This window comes from Arachis duranensis, chromosome 10 (assembly GCF_000817695.3).
Source record: "Arachis duranensis cultivar V14167 chromosome 10, aradu.V14167.gnm2.J7QH, whole genome shotgun sequence".
Lineage (NCBI taxonomy): Eukaryota > Viridiplantae > Streptophyta > Magnoliopsida > Fabales > Fabaceae > Arachis > Arachis duranensis.
The window spans coordinates 24518705-24531134 of NC_029781.3; the positions used below are offsets into that span (position 1 = coordinate 24518705).

The 12430-nt window shown below is 41.7% G+C and overlaps 1 protein-coding gene across 2 annotated transcripts; it reads right to left on the reverse strand.

The window, feature by feature from the left end:
• Positions 1–230: 230 nt before the first annotated feature.
• Positions 231–7536, reverse strand: LOC107469931 (uncharacterized). 2 transcript variants are annotated; one of them, XR_001588272.3, is made up of 4 exons: positions 2294–2436; positions 2141–2194; positions 1917–2053; positions 231–474 (listed from the first exon to the last, which is right to left on the reverse strand). XR_001588272.3 is itself a non-coding variant. In XM_021132952.2 (2 exons), exon 1 carries the CDS (start codon positions 7275–7277, stop codon positions 6504–6506), a length of 774 nt encoding a protein of 257 aa, XP_020988611.1. In that variant the 5' UTR covers positions 7278–7536; the 3' UTR covers positions 231–474; positions 6152–6503. The 2 variants fall into 2 exon arrangements, 1 of the variants encoding a protein (XP_020988611.1); XM_021132952.2 differs by lacking the exons at positions 1917–2053; positions 2141–2194; positions 2294–2436 and adding an exon at positions 6152–7536.
• Positions 7537–12430: the final 4894 nt, after the last annotated feature.

The following is a 12430-nucleotide window of genomic DNA, read 5'->3' on the forward strand; positions in this document are numbered from 1 at the left end:
TAGTGCGGTATTACGGACCTCTAATAGTAAGGATATACATATAATACTGAAAAAAATAATATACTAGGAGCCTTGAAACAAAGTGGGTAAACAAGAATCGCAAAATAAAAAGCGCAACGCTCAAGGAATAGGATTACTTGCGTGCCAAGAAACCTAATAGGAAAATGATAGAACAATAAACGAAGGGGTAAAGAAAAGCCAAGGAACAGCATAGCTAGCCTCTGACTCAGTCTGCGAAGCTAAGGCTGGCCGGAGGATACATATATACACATAAACATACATAAGTGTCCCCAAAATATACCAAAGTAAACTCCTATCTCTCCCTCAACTTCTAAGAGGAGCAGCATACATAAGTTACTTGGAGAGTAAGCTACACATATATATACATATATACAAATAGAAACCAAAATACACCCAAGAACCACTTCGCTTTCCCGAATCCAGACGCCTAGCGAGGAGCCTCTCGACCTGCATCTGAAAAACAACAGTACAATATGGAATGAGAACCGGAGGTTCTCAGCATGGTAAAAGTGCCACGCGCATAAGAAATACGGTTCTGAGAATGCCATAGGCAATCCTAGAACTCCGTTATTCAATTATCCAACTTAAGCACTAAAATAGAAGCCATAAACAGGGGTAGGTATTCTAAATCTGCCTGACTTACTCAAGTTCAAACTTAGCCTAACAACAATCACTGAACCGAAGATCATACATGCATAGAACCGAAATCACAATAGCCACCGAACCGAAATACGTTCATTTTCAATTTTCAATCAACAAGAACAAGCAACCAAACAACTTCATGCACAGGTAATGATCAAAGAGTACAAATAGCAGGTATAACAAGTAGCAGGTAATATATATCAATTAGGCATACCCAGGAACTGCATAGCAATCAAAACAAACAAATGCATATGATGCATGCCTGTCCTATGGCTGATGGGGCCCATCTGTCGGTTATCCAGCCAACCCGACAAGTCCGAAAACCTTAGACTGTCCCCCGTCGCGCATCCCCAAGAGTCTATGCATAGAGTTCACATTCAATTATCATATCATCGCTCAATGGGGGCTATCCATACCCGGGAATTTATACGTGCCCGGTCACCCTTACGACGTAGGGTCAACAGAGTATCGAGATTCAACCTGGAACACGTGGTGGCGAGCCACGGTTCTTACCCAGGGAAAACTCGTATCTCAGATATCATTATTCATAAGCCATGGCAATTATCATCAATACATCATCAAGTATCAAACCTTAACATTAAACTTCATTAACATCCTTATTTTCTTCATAAGAGTCACTATTTACAACTTTCTTCACCTTCAAAGTTCACTCAAAATCAGTTTTACAAAAGCACTTTCAAAACCTCATTTTCACCACATTCACAATTCCTTACCTATAACACATACATTTGCTAACACTTCCATTTCTATCTCATCAACAGCCATTTCAAGTTATTTTTAACCAATCCACTAAGCCATAATCATAGATTACGTTTAGCATAAAACATATGTGAATATATATGAACAACCCTTCACAATTACCATTCCACTTATGCAATATCAACCTTTCACACACAATATTCCATCAACCTATTACCAATCCATTAATGCTATCATCAACTCTCATACATGCATTAAACCATTACTTCACATAACAATTTTTCAAGAACAAACATCAACCATAATCATCAATCTATACCAACACCAACACAATGCTTCATAAGCAAGTCCAAGGGCATAAAATTAATAACCTCAAGACCTCTTATTCCCAATATATGATTACCAAAAATTATACTAACAACAATACCAAGCTACTCATTAAATGCCATTAACAATTCAACTCATCCTATGGTTCTTCTAACCTAAGTTTTCACAATACTGTAAATATTAAACGTGCGAAACTTAAACCATACCTTGGCCGATCACTTAGTTCACCCAAGGCAGCCTTACAACTCAAATTACAGCCCCTCCAAACTCAATCAAACAGCCCCAAACCAAGCTTGATCACCAACAAGCCTCCAACAAGTATCAACATCCACATACACACTACCTAAACCACAATTAACATATCCAACATAACAACTCAATACCCAAATGCCTAAATTCAGAAATTTTATTAGGGTTTGAGATCTCTTACCTTTACCCACTGATCCTTGGGCAATACCCACAAGAAATCAAGTCTAGTGAACCCCTAAAACATAAAAATCATAAAGGATTTGAGTTTCTCAATCCTTAAACTCGAAATTCATATACCAGCAGAAATGAAGCTAGGAAAAACCGATTCACTTACTGTTTTGTTTGGATAAAATTGAAAAGCTCGACAAGCCCGACGCGTGGCCGCAAACGGTGCGGCGATCGGAGCCCGGATGAGAAAGTTATGGTAGTTGGAAGGAATGGTGAGGGTTTGTGAATCTCCTCTCCCTCCCTTGCTGTAATGGCATCGCAGCAGCTTGTGAGGAAGAAAAGAGCTGCTGCCTCATTTAAGTGTTTGGGTCCGGTTGGACCCACGGGCCCGGTTTGGGCCCCGATTCAGCCGGTTTGGCACATCCGATCCAACTTTGAGCCAAATTTTTTTAAATTGGTATTAAAATTCTCGTTTTGAAGAGCTCTATCCTATTTTGTTAGTTTTTCATTTTTAAATTTTCTAATTAAAATTCAAATTATTGACTAATTATTTACCGATTTCAGCGGGGTTTACTTCCTACTCACCTAATTAGGAATTTTGTCCTCAAAATTCAGAGGGATCCTACCCACCTAATTAGGAATTTTGTCCTCAAAATTCAGAGGGAATTACCTGAAAAGAGGTGTGGGTAGTCCTTTCGCATCTCTGATTCAAGCTCCCAGGTATGTTCTTCAATACCAGCCCGACTCCAAGCTACTTTCACTAAATAAACTTCCTTTCCGCGGAGACGTTTGGTGCTGGTATCCTCAATCCTAACCGGAGTTACTGGAAGCGTCAGGTCTTCCCTCACTTGGACTGATTCCGGCTCTAGGACATGACTAGGATCAAAAGTGTATTTACGAAGCTGCGATACGTGGAATACGTCATGCAGGTTCGAAAGATGTGGTGGTAACGCGATCTTATATGCCACTGGTCCAATTCTCTTCAGGATTTCGAATGGCCCAATGTAGCGGGGATTTAACTTCTTGGTTTTGATGGACCTCCCTATTCCAGTGGTCGGAGTAACTTTCAAGAAAACGTGTTCTCCTTCCTCGAATTCTAAGGGCTTTCGTCTTCGGTCAGCATAGCTCTTCTGACGGTTTTGAGCTTCAAGCATTCGACTCCGAATTCTCTTTATTTGTTCAGTGGTTTCACTTACCATTTCCGGTCCTATCAAGCTCTTTTCTCCTGCTTCGTACCAACATAATGGAGACTGGCATTTTCTTCCATACAAAGCCTCATATGGAGCCATTCCAATACTCGCATGATAGCTATTGTTATAAGCAAATTCTACTAGAGGCATATATCGATCCCAGCTCATCGGTTGATCCAAAACACAAGCTCTTAACATGTCTTCCAAAGTTTGTATTGTTCTTTCTGATTGGCCATCCGTTTGAGGATGATAGGCAGTGCTTAGGCTTAATTGGGTGCCAAAAGCTCACTGAAAAGCACTCCAGAACCGTGATGTAAAGCGAGGATCTCTATCCGATACAATGGTGGAAGGTACGCCATGTAACCTCACAATCTCCTTTATATATAAGCGTGCTAACTCCTCCATAGAACAACTTATCCGAATAGGTAGAAAATGAGCTGACTTGGTCAGTCGGTCTATAACCACCCAAATAGCATCACAACCGGTCCGAGTTCTTGGTAAGCCCAATACAAAATCCATAGCAATGCTCTCCCATTTCCACTGTGGAATCTCCAAAGGTTGAAGGGTTCCTGCTGGCTTTTGGTGTTCAATCTTAACTTTCTGACAAGTTAAGCATTTAGAAACATGTAACGCCACATCATTTTTCATTCCTGGCCACCAGAACATCGTTTTTAAGTCTTGGTACATCTTAGTGCTTCCAGGATGAATGGAGAACCCGCTCTTATGTGCTTCCTCCAATATGTTCTGTCGCAAATCCCCGATATCTGGCACAATTATTCGGCCCTTGAACCTCCACAACCCATCTTTATCTTCTGACACTCTCCATTGCTTGCCTTTCTCAATCGCCGGCAAAATCTTATACAATTCTTGGTTATTCTGATGAGCCTTTATCAGTTCAGCCTTGAAGTCACTTGAGATCTGTAACTGGCTTAGGCATAAAGTCCCAAACTCCTCTCTGATTCCCAGTTTCAATCCTTGGAAGGCTCTCAACAACTCTTCCTCTCTTAGCATCATCCAAGCAGCACATAGGGATTTCCTACTCAAGGCATCCGCCACTACATTCGCCTTTCCCGGATGATAGTTTAGCTCGAAGTCATAATCCTTTAGAAGTTCCATCCACCTCCTCTAACGCATATTCAATTCTTTTTGCTCAAACAGGTACTTTAGACTCTTATGGTTAGAGAAGACTTGAAATTTCACTCCATAGAGATAATGCCTCCAAATCTTCAAGGCAAAGACAATGGCCGCAAGTTCCAGATCATGAGTTGGATAGTTTCTTTCATGAGGTCTTAATTGACGTGAGGCATAAGCTACAACCTTATGATGTTGCATCAACACGCATCCTAAACCTTTCAAGCACGCATCACAGTACACCTCGAATGGTTCTCTCGGGTCAGTCAACACTAATACAGGGGCGGTAGTCAATCTCTGCTTTAAGGCAAGGAAACTCTCCTCGCACTCAGGAGTCCACGCAAAAGGAACATCCTTCCTGGTTAGCTTAGTCAAGGGTAAAGCGAGCTGTGAAAACCCTTTAATGAACCTCCGATAATAACCCGCCAAACCTAAGAAACTCCTGATTTCCGTCACTGAAGTTGGTCGCTCCCAATTCATCACCGCCTCAACCTTAGCAGGATCTACTGCTATTCCATGCTTACTCACCACATGACCAAGGAACTTCACCTCAGACTTCCAGAACTCACACTTGGATAGCTTGGCATACAACTTCCTATCCTTCAGAATTTGTAGCACTGTTCGTAAGTGTTCTGCATGCTCATCCTCGGTCTTAGAATAGATAAGAATGTCGTCAATAAACACAACAACAAACTTATCCAGATATGGATGGAAAATTCTGTTCATATAATCCATGAATATTGCCGGAGCGTTAGTTAGTCCGAAGGACATAACGGTATATTCATAGTGACCATAGCGCGTTCTGAAGGCAGTTTTGGGAATGTCCTCATCTCTGACCCTTATCTGGTGGTATCCGGATCGTAGATCAATTTTAGAGAACACACCGGCTCCCTGTAATTGGCCCATCAAGTCATCAATCCTTGGCAACGGATATTTATTCTTCACTGTAACTTTATTTAGCTGCCTATAGTCAACACATAAGCGCATGCTTCCATCTTTCTTTTTCACCAGTAATACTGGCGCACCCCACGGAGATACACTTGGTCGGATAAAATTTTTACCCAACAGATCCTCCAGTTGAGATTTTAATTCGGCCATCTCCAGAGGCGACATCCTGTAAGGAGCACTCGAGATTGGTCCGGCCCCAGGTACTAAATCAATAACAAACTCAACTTCCCGTTTCGGTGGAAATTCATCAATATCATCAGGGAACACCTCCGGAAACTCACACACAACTGGGATTTGTTCTAAGTCTTGATCATCACCCGAAACACCTGCAGCTAGAAACAATATCCCCTGACATTCAGCCCCAGAACAGTTCACCATCATGGAATTCAAGTAGTAGTTATTCACTATAACCGGCCCTTCAGTGTCTTCAGGCATAAAATACACTGTTTTCGCCGAGCAATCTAATAGAACGCGGTTCTTGGATAACCAGTCCAATCCCAGAATGAGATCAAGACCAGTCATCGGCAAACAAATTAAGTTATGCACGAAATCACGCCCTTGTACTCGAAAAGGAACTTGGGGGCACCCTAATCTAGTCACCATAGCCTCGTGGGTAGCATTATATACCTTTAAATCATACCCCAATATTACTATTTTCAGTCCTAGCTCATCAGCCTTCTCAAATGCTATAAAAGTATGTGAAGCTCCAGAATCAAACAAAGCATTCAAAGTTTTACCCACCATCTCACATTTACCTCGGATCAATGCCTCTGACCCTTCAGCGCCTATAGAAGAAGTAGTGTATACCCTTCCTGGTTGCTGCACCCTGCCTGTCTCATACCCCTTCTTCTCGGGGCAACTACTAGCCAAGTGTCCCGGCTGCCCACAAGAGTAACAGACTCCAGTCCCAAACCTGCATGGTCCTGAGTGATACTTCCCACATCTGTGGCAACTCATATCCTGCTGTGGCTGCTTTCCCTGTCTCCTTCCCTGATTAGCACTGGTATTAGACCTCCTGGAGCTGCCTTGCCCCTGATTGTTTTGAGGAACAAAGCCACCACGCTTGAACTGTCTGCCTCTGGGTGCAAAGTTTCTCCCTGTGGTCCTCTAGAATGGCGTCCTCAGACTCCCTCTTTCTGCTGCAGCTCTTCTGACACATTCCTCCGCCACCCTGCTCCTATTCACCAGCTCAGAAAACACCCGAATCTGCATAGGCGCCACAAAACTCTGAACGTCACTCCTAAGGCCTCCTTCATACTTTATACATTTCCACTCAGCAAAGTCCTCAGGAGCTCCTTGACAGATGCGTGAGAAGCGGCACAATTCCTCAAATTTACTGGTATATTCAGTGATAGTCATCTGCCCCTGTTTAAGCTGAAGCAGTTCAAGTTCTCTGGCATTTCTAACTGAAGTGGGGAAATATTTTTTATAGAATTCATCTCGGAACAACTCCCAAGATATCACAATCCCATCAGGTTGCAGAATGCGCCTCATGCCCTGCCACCAGTGCTGAGCTTCACCATGCAACTGGTAAGTCCCAAACTCAACCCATTGCTCATCCGGAACCTGTTGAGCCTGTAATGCTCGCTCAATGGCCTGTATCCAATTATCAGCATCGGTCGGATTCGAGGTCCCTCTGAAAATTGGAGGGTGAACCTTCAGGAAGGAATGCAGTGACATTGGACCATTCTCGTCATTGTTACCATTGTTTCCATTATTAATTTGGTTTCCCAGGGCTTCAGCTGTCGCTTGCATTGCTGCTGCCATATTGCCTAATGCGGCCATGAAGTCTATAGGATTAGGAGTGTTTCCTGATGCCTCAGGCATGGCATTGCCTATTCGGCCTCTACCTCGCCCGCGTCCGCGTCCGCGAGTAGACATCTGGTCCCTATACACACCAAACAAGTGATATCAAGTTGATCAGTCTCAATATCTCAAGTTCAGTGCTTTAAGTCCCAAATGCATGCTCAGGAACATTTATGCCACATATATCAATTAGATATCCTAATAGCACATAAACACATACACAGAGAATGCACAAAAGCACAATCAGTCTGTCCTCAGGCTCTATAGGAACGAACTGCTCTGATACCATAATGTAACACCCTACTACACAATGTTTTACGCTTAAGTCATAGAACAGAGGTAGTGTGGTATTACGGACCTCTAATAGTAAGGATATACATATAATACTGAAAAAAATAATATACTAGGAGCCTTGAAACAAAGTGGGTAAACAAGAATCGCAAAATAAAAAGCGCAACGCTCAAGGAATAGGATTACTTGCGTGCCAAGAAACCTAATAGGAAAATGATAGAACAATAAACGAAGGGGTAAAGAAAAGCCAAGGAACAGCATAGCTAGCCTCTGACTCAGTCTGCGAAGCTAAGGCTGGCCGGAGGATACATATATACATATAAACATACATAAGTGTCCCCAAAATATACCAAAATACCAAAGTAAACTCCTATCTCTCCCTCAACCTCTAAGAGGAGCAGCATACATAAGTTACTTGGAGAGTAAGCTACACATATATATACATATATACAAATAGAAACCAAAATACACCCAAGAACCACTTCGCTTTCCCGAATCCAGACGCCTAGCGAGGAGCCTCTCGACCTGCATCTGAAAAACAACAGTACAATATGGAATGAGAACCGGAGGTTCTCAGCATGGTAAAAGTGCCACGCGCATAAGAAATACGGTTCTGAGAATGCCATAGGCAATCCTAGAACTCCGTTATTCAATTATCCAACTTAAGCACGAAAAATAGAGGCCATAAACAGGGGTAGGTATTCTAAATCTGCCTAACTTACTCAAGTTCAAACTTAACCTAACAACAAACCACTGAACCGAAAATCACACATGCATAGAACCAAAATCACAATAGCCACCGAACCACTATCATAATAGCCACCGAACCACTATCACAATAGCCACCGAACCACTATCACAATAGCCACCGAACCACTATCACAATAGCCACCGAACCACTTCTCTTTTCCTCCATCCCTCCATCATCCACAATGCAACAAAAACAAGCAACCAAACAAGTTCACGCACAAGTAATGGGCAGATAGTACAAATAGCAAGTATAGCAGGTAGCAGGTGATATAAATCAATTAGGCATACCCAGGAACTGCATAGCAATCAAAACAAACAAATGCATATGATGCATGCCTGTCCTATGGCTGATGGGGCCCATCTGTCGGTTATCCAGCCAACCCGACAAGTCCGAAAACCTTAGACTGTCCCTCGTCGCGCATCCCCAAGAGTCTATGCATAGATTTCACATACATTCATCATATAATCACTCAATGGGGGTTATCCATACCCGGGAATTTATACGTGCCCGGTCACCCTTACGACGTAGGGTTAACAGAGTATCGAGAATCAACCTGGAACACGTGGTGGCGAGCCACGGTTTTTACCCAGGGAAACTCGTATCTCAGATATCATCATTCATAAGCCATTTCATAGTCATAATCATTATTTAATCATTCATCACTATTCCCAATATATGATTACCAAAAATTATACTAACAACAATACCAAGCTACTCATTAAATGCCATTAACAATTCAACTCATCCTATGGTTCTTCTAACCTAAGTTTTCACAATACCGTAAATATTAAACGTGCGAAACTTAAACCATACCTTGGCCGATCACTTAGTTCACCCAAGGCAGCCTTACAACTCAAATTACAGCCCCTCCAAACTCAATCAAACAGCCCCAAACCAAGCTTGATCACCAACAAGCCTCCAACAAGTATCAACATCCACATACACATTACCTAAACCACAATTAACATATCCAACATAACAACTCAATACCCAAATGCCTAAATTCAGAAATTTTATTAGGGTTTGAGATCTCTTACCTTTACCCACTGATCCTTGGGCAATACCCACAAGAATGCCTCATTTAAGTGTTTGGGTCCGGTTGGACCCACGGGCCCGGTTTGGGCCCCGGTTCAACCGGTTTGGCTCTTCCGGTCCGTTTTTGGACAAAATTTTTGAAATTGGTATCAAAATTTTCGTTTCGACGAGCCCTATCCTATTTTGATATTAGTTTTGCATTTTTAGCATTCCTAACTAAAATTCAATTTATTAACTAATAATTTACCGATTTTAACGGGGTTTACAGCTGAGGAAGAAGACACTAAGTCACAGGAAGAAGCACCAAAGGGCGCAGACACTGCAGAAAACGCCATTCCTATTCCATTTCCACAACTCGCAAAGAAGCCCAAGAAGCAGTTGGAACCTGATCCCAAAATGGTAGAAATATCCAAAAAGGTTGAGGTAATTGTTCTCCCTTTTTTATGTCATTCAACAGGTACCTAAATATGCAAAGTTTCTAAAAGATTTGTGCATACATAAAGACAAAATTAATGAATTAGAAACTATTCCTTTAGGAAGTTCTATATCTGCTTTAATGGAAAATATACCTGAAAAATGTAGTTACCCAGGCCCATGCATGGTTAACTGTACCATTGGAGGTGTGATATTTTATGACTGCATGTGTGATTTAGGAGCATGTGTTAGTATAATACCCTTATCTGTATATGATGTTTTAAGGCTCCCTCCCTTAAAAAGGTCGGCAGCTCGTTTTGTGTTAGCAGATAAAAGTGTTATTACAGTGGCTGGAGTTGCTGAAGATGTATTAGTGGGCATTAAAGGTCTCACTTTCCCCATTGATTTTTACATCCTGGAGATGCCCCAACATGACTCAGAAAAGCCATCGTCAATCCTACTCGGAAGACCTTTCTTGAAGACCTCGAAGTTCAAATTAGATGCTTTCTTAGGAACATACTCTTTTGAAATAGACGGCCGAGTAGTAAGCTTCAATCTGAATGGAGTTATGAAATACCCTCCAGAAGATCACTCTATCCTCCAGTGTAACATCATAGATGAAATCGTATCTGAAGTTCACCTAGAGGAGTTTGAAGAGAAGTACATAAGACAAGGTCCAAGTGTGGGGACATTCCCAGAGAACAATGAAAGTACTATACCACTGCCACCAGCTCCAGATAATTCAGAGCCTGACCATGAACAGAAGTCAGAGTTGAAACCTCTTACTCTACACCTCAAATATGCTTACCTTGAAGACAAGCAGAAATTTCCAGTTATCATTGCACGGGACCTCACTTCTCAACAGGAAGAGTAATTACTTAGTGTGCTAAGGAGGCACAAGAAAGCAATTGGGTGGAGTTTAGCAGACATAGTAGGTATCAACCCTCACGTTTGTGAGCACAAAATCTTTTTAAAAGAAGGAGCAAGACCTGTTCGTCAACCCCAAAGAAGACTGAACCCACTATCTTAGAGGTTGTCAAGAAGGAAGTGACCAGACTACTAGAGGCAGATATTATCTACCCCATTTTAGACAGTGAATGGGTGAGCCCAGTACAAGTGGTACCCAAGAAGTCTGGAGTCACTACAGTAAAGATTGAGCATGGAGGGTCTGCATTGATTACAGGCGCCTCAATCAAGCCACTCGTAAGGATCACTATCCTCTTCCATTCATTGATCAAATGCTGGATCGCCTGTCAGGTAAATCACATTATTACTTTTTAGATAGTTATACAGGATATTTCTAGATTCATATAGCTCCTGAGGATCAAGAAAAGACTACTTTTACCTGTCCTTTTGGGACCTATGCTTACAAGAGAATGCCATTTGGCTTGTGCAATGCACCAGCTACTTTCCAAAGGTGCATGATGAGTCTTTTCTCTGATCTCATCAAGGACTGTATGGAAGTTTTTATGGATGATTTCAGTGTTTATGGTGATTCTTTTAGCCTTTGCTTGGATAGTCTATCTAGAGTATTAGATAGATGTGTCAGTACAAACCTTGTATTGAATTTGGAAAAATATCATTTTATGGTTAAACAAGGTATTATGCTGGGACATGTTGTATCTAATACTATTTTATGGTTTATAATGTGTTTAATTGTGTGGTTTTATCATGATCTTTACCCACTTATTCATATAATTAGCATGCATTTATATTTCCTTCCTAAAATTACTACATGATTGAAAACTTACTTCCTAGAGACTTTTAATTAGGTATTTTAATTCTCCTTTATCCCATTCGATACCGTGATCTGTGTGTTAAGTGTTTCAGGGTTTATAGGGCATGAATGAATTGGAGATTGGAAAGGAAGTTTGCAAAAATGGAAGGAATACAAGAAATTAAGGAGATGACCAGCGAGAAGTGACGCGGCCGCATGGCTCACGCGACCGCGCGAAAGAGAGGAAATCGCAGTGACGCGGCTGCATGGTTCACGCGACCGCGCGGATTGGAAAAGCATAAGTGACGCGGAGGCATGGACGACGCGCCCGCGTGGGAAAGCAAAACGCCGAATGACGCGTCCACATGAATGATGCGACCGCATGGCGTGCGCGATCTGCAGAATTTCAGAAGTCGCTGGCAGAGTTTCTGGGCCAGATTTCAACCTAGTTTTCGGCCCAGAAACACAGACTAGAGCCAGGGAACATGCAGAAACAGAAGACAACAATTCATTCCACATAATTTTAGTTTTAGATCTGAATTGGCTCCTCCCCTAGGTTTTTATCACTTGACATTCATAATTAGGATTTTTGGAAGATTTTGCTTTTTAGCTTTTGAGAAGAGGCTACCTCCGGTACTAGTCATTATACTTTGCTATTTACTTTTTACTTATTCTTCCATATCATTATTCTCTCTAGAGTTGACATTGGATTGTTTTCACAAGTTATTAATATAGAATAATATTGTTATTTAATCCCTTTTCATCTTTTATTTATCATGTCTTCCTTTAATTCCTTTTTATATGTTATAAGTTCTACATTCACAATGAGCGAGTAGTTTCCTAACTTGATGGGGAGTTGATTGAAAGGAACCCTTGAGTTGGGATGCTTGAAAGGATAATTATAATTGGGTTCATTGTTGGAATGCCCTCTATTCACAAACACTAATCCTTTTCAATGAGCGGATTGGGACTTGTGAACAGAAACAGCATTCCAACGTGTTTGACTCTCCCTTACCTAGT